The 3763-nt window shown below is 65.6% G+C and overlaps 3 protein-coding genes across 3 annotated transcripts; 2 read left to right on the top strand and 1 right to left on the bottom strand.

The window, feature by feature from the left end:
- Window positions 1–283: 283 nt before the first annotated feature.
- Window positions 284–811, bottom strand: MNEG_14272 (hypothetical protein; the record flags this gene model as incomplete). The annotated part of the gene is made up of 1 exon (XM_014037258.1): window positions 284–811. The coding sequence occupies one exon, from the start codon at window positions 809–811 to the stop codon at window positions 284–286; it is 528 nt and encodes a 175-aa protein (XP_013892712.1).
- Window positions 812–1312: 501 nt separating this feature from the next.
- On the top strand, window positions 1313–2070 carry MNEG_14271 (30S ribosomal protein S17; the record flags this gene model as incomplete). Its single annotated transcript, XM_014037257.1, has 3 exons — window positions 1313–1408; window positions 1623–1711; window positions 1935–2070. 3 exons carry the CDS (start codon window positions 1313–1315, stop codon window positions 2068–2070), a joined length of 321 nt encoding a protein of 106 aa, XP_013892711.1.
- Window positions 2071–3171: 1101 nt separating this feature from the next.
- On the top strand, window positions 3172–3456 carry MNEG_14270 (hypothetical protein; the record flags this gene model as incomplete). The annotated part of the gene is made up of 1 exon (XM_014037256.1): window positions 3172–3456. A coding segment is annotated over one exon (285 nt), but the record flags the coding sequence as incomplete, so codon positions are not given.
- Between the last annotated feature and the right edge of the window lie 307 nt (window positions 3457–3763).

Raw genomic sequence — 3763 nt, 5'->3', positions numbered from 1 at the left:
GGGGGGGGGAGGGGGGGGGCGTGGTGCACGTGGCGGAGGGAAGGGCGTCGCCAAGGGTTGCGGGGGGCGCGGCCGGGGGCGCCGCGGGTGGGGGTGCGGCGTGCGGGAGCGCTGCGCGGGCTTGCTGCGTGCGTGCGGTCAGCGGCCCCCCTTTGGGACTGCCATGCGCGGGGCGGATCCGATGTCGGTTGCCCGATGCCGCCCGATCCAGCGGCGAGCAGCCTAGCCCAGCAGCTGATTATTGCCTGCTCAAACTTTTGGGCCAAACCCCTCCACATACGCATCAACAGACGCACACACAAGCCCATCCTGCTGCACCCACCAGCAGCTTCTCTGGCCGGACGTCGTTCAGCCGCCCGTACCCCGCCGCGCGCCCGCCCTCACGCGCCGCCGCCGCAGCCCGCAGCTGCCGCATCCGCGCCGCGCGCAGCGCGTCCAGGTCAGCGTCACCCGCATCACCCACGTCACCCGCGCCCGCGGCGCGCGGCTTGGTGCGGGGGTCGAGCTCGCCATCCGCCCCTTCCAGGTCGCTGCCGCCGCTGCCGCTGCTGTCGCCGTCGCCTCCGCCCAAGCTATGGTTCGGGGCGTCTCGCCGGCGCGAGGCCAGCAGCGCCGCTGCCGCGGCCGGGTCCCGCAGCACGGCCCGCTGCTGCATCCGCGCGCGCGCCGCGGCGCGGTCGGCGCCCTGCAGCGCGAGCTTCACGCGGCCGGACCTGATGTTCTCGACGACGTCGCGGCGGCAGCAGCCTTCGAGGGCGGGGTCGAACGTCATGTCCTCCAGCTCGCGCAGCAGGTCGGCAGTGGCCGCCATCTGCGTGTCCTTCGGCACCGCTGCTGCGTCATGTCCAAAAACGACGCGCTCGCCTCCGCCGCGGCCGCCCACGGGGCCTGCTGGTTCTGAGACGCAACATTCATGCCCTCCACCATGCAATTGCGCCATGTTTGCGGGGCTGTCGATGCCGGGATCCTTGGCGGGAGCTTGTAAATATTGATCTTGGTGTCACCAGAGTCAGTTGGCAGCGCGCAGTGAACGAATTGATGTAATGATCAACGTACATATATAGCACGTACACCGCAGAGACGGAGGGCCCCATCCATCCTGGGGCCATTGTGCACACACCGCCCGTCCAATACCCCCTGGACTTGTTGAACGAGCTCTCTGGCTCCACATACACAGACTGTTTTCGATATCGCGCGATTCACTTGCATCACACAAGCTCTCGCCTAGCGTCCTGCAGCCGTCGACTGCTCTGCTCACCACAGACGAGTCCCACACCTCAGCGCCGGTAGAGTGAGAGAAAACACAGGCAAAATGCAGGCTATCTCTCAGCAGCGGGCATTCAGCAGCAGCATGCGGCCTGCCACTCGGGCTCGCACGGTGGTGGTGCGCGCCAGCCAGTCGCTGCAGGTGCGAATGGCCTGCGGAGCGATATGGATTCGAGTTCTATGTTGCCAATGGGCTATGCTGGACAGGCTGCAAGCTCGAGGGCGCCCGTCTCGATGCAGGCGCAGCGGCGGCGGCAGTGGCACGCGTTCGCTCCTTCGGGTCAATGCAGCGCAGGTTGGGCGTGTTGGCCCAGCGCGCTCATCGCTGCGCCATTGGGCTCTGCGCGCGCACGCAGGGCAAGGTTGTGTCCACGTCGATGAACAAGGGCGTGGTGGTGGCGGTGGAGCGCCTGTCGCCCCACGGGGAGTACCAGAAGCGCGTGCGGTGAGCCGAGGGCAGCTGGGCACGAGGGCCGGCTGGAGCTGATTTGTCGCGGCATCTGTTTTGGACAGCTGCTGATCGGCAGGCCCGGTGTCAAGCACTGCATGGGGGTGGCAGGGTCCGGCAAGGGCCACTCTCGGGCACCCGTCACTGGCTTCTGCCGCACCCCGCTCCACCGGCGGACGCTGAGCCCGATGTTGTCCTCGCCCAAAACGATCCACAACAGCATCACCAAGCGCTACATCGCCCACGACGAGAACTCGACCGCCTCGGTGGGCGACTACGTGCGCCTGGAGGGCTGCCGGCCGCTGAGCAAGAACAAGCGCTTCACCGTGGCCGAGGTCGTGCGCAAGGCCGACTAAGGTGGGCGCCAGCGGCTGGGTTCAACCGTACGGTCTGCATGCTTGTGTCCGGCCACGCGTGGGGTTGCTGGGTGCACGCTACTGCCTGGAGCCTGGTTGGTGCGGAGCTGCCGTGGTGAAGGGCCTGCTTGTCCGCGCCTGTGGCCTTTCCTTTCAATAGGCTGGGAGCTGCTGCAGCACTTCTTATCGACGCACGCATGCTTGCTTTGTACGGCGCCAAGCGGGTTTCCCTTTTGCAGCGCTTTCCTGACGGTCGGTGCCCCACACGCACATGCCCTCACAGGTCACTGCCTTTGGTCCTGGAATGTGTTTTTTTGAGGGCCTGCAGCAGCGGCTCATTCTGCTGCTGATGCAAGGCATGCAGCGCCGCGTGTAACGCATCGAATCGCAGCCTTTTGACTGGCACGCCTGGGGTTTGCAAACAGGTTTGACGCAGCCTGAGGGGTTGGACAGCACGGGGTCGTGATGGGCGCGCAGGTGACGAAGCATCCACGCTAAGCCTGGCTACCATATTACTTGTTGTCATGTTCAGCAGCGCGCACCAGCTGGCCACCGCATACTCTGGCATTGCTGGGGGCCGACGCTGGGACAGTTATTACAAACAGTTGTTTTGTTCAGAAAGCAGGGGCCGCTTGAAACGACAAGGGCCGCATCAGGCTGTGCGGATGCATGTGGGATGCGCCTGTGTGTGCGCAGGTGTAGCGCATGTGAGTTGCGTCACGTGGACACATCGTCATGTGGGCGAGTCATCTGCCATGTGCCTCGAAGAGATTGTGAAGCGACCTGCCCCCTCGCATGGGGCACCACGTGAACTTCTAGCTCAAACATTTTGCTGTATTCACCCAGCCGGCCGCCAGCCCTTTGCACGTGCACGTTGCAATCCCGCCATTCTCGGCACCCAAAGCAAGACCGGTGTGGCCAATCGTGGCATACACGTGCGTCCGCAAACAAAAAGTCTACTACACGACTCTGATATCTTGTCACCAGCCTATCCATCGATATATCCTTCGGATTTGATTCGAGACGTGCCTGAGGCATCATAGGCGCGCTCGCGGACGGCCGTCGAATTGCGTGAAACACAATGCAGATAAATACAACGGTATGTTTGCCCGCGAGCGGCGCGCTGCCGTTGCTCCCGGTCGCCCCGCCGCGTCGCCGCGCATCACGCCGCTCGCCGACGCGCGCGCTTTACGCTGCGCCCGCACCTCTTTGCAGCCCAAGCAGGACTTCGCGGTGCTCACCATCAAGGCCGGCAGCGACGGCAGCAATGGCAGCAACGACCTAGAGCGACGCCCGTCTGCTCATAGCGGGGGCGACGGCTGCGGCGGGGCCCCAGCAGTGACGCCCCGGCGGGCGCGCACCCACGGCGACCATGACGATCACACGGTGTGTGCAGATCACGATAAAGGAAGAATCTGGGGCCGCATGGCTAGCCCCGCATGGCCGTCGGGCCTGCCGCGCAGCAGGGGCATGGGGGCGCGGCAGGGCGGTGCATTCTCCGTCCTCCCAGGGCGTCCGGCTCCTCTGCCCAGCAGGGCAGGAGCCGCGGTCATGGGCGCATGCGCGCCCCCGCATGCTGAAAGACACCATGCGGGGCCTCTCGCATGCGGGTCGCTGCTGCAGGCCAGGACCATGGCAGCTCGGGCCTTGCTGCATGCACCCGGCCCCATCCCCTCTCCCCCCTGTTCACCCC

This window comes from Monoraphidium neglectum (genome assembly GCF_000611645.1).
Source record: "Monoraphidium neglectum strain SAG 48.87 unplaced genomic scaffold scaffold04371, whole genome shotgun sequence".
NCBI classification, from domain to species: domain Eukaryota; kingdom Viridiplantae; phylum Chlorophyta; class Chlorophyceae; order Sphaeropleales; family Selenastraceae; genus Monoraphidium; species Monoraphidium neglectum.
Note: the sequence above shows the minus strand (reverse complement) of the source record. Positions and strands in the feature narration are given on the sequence as shown.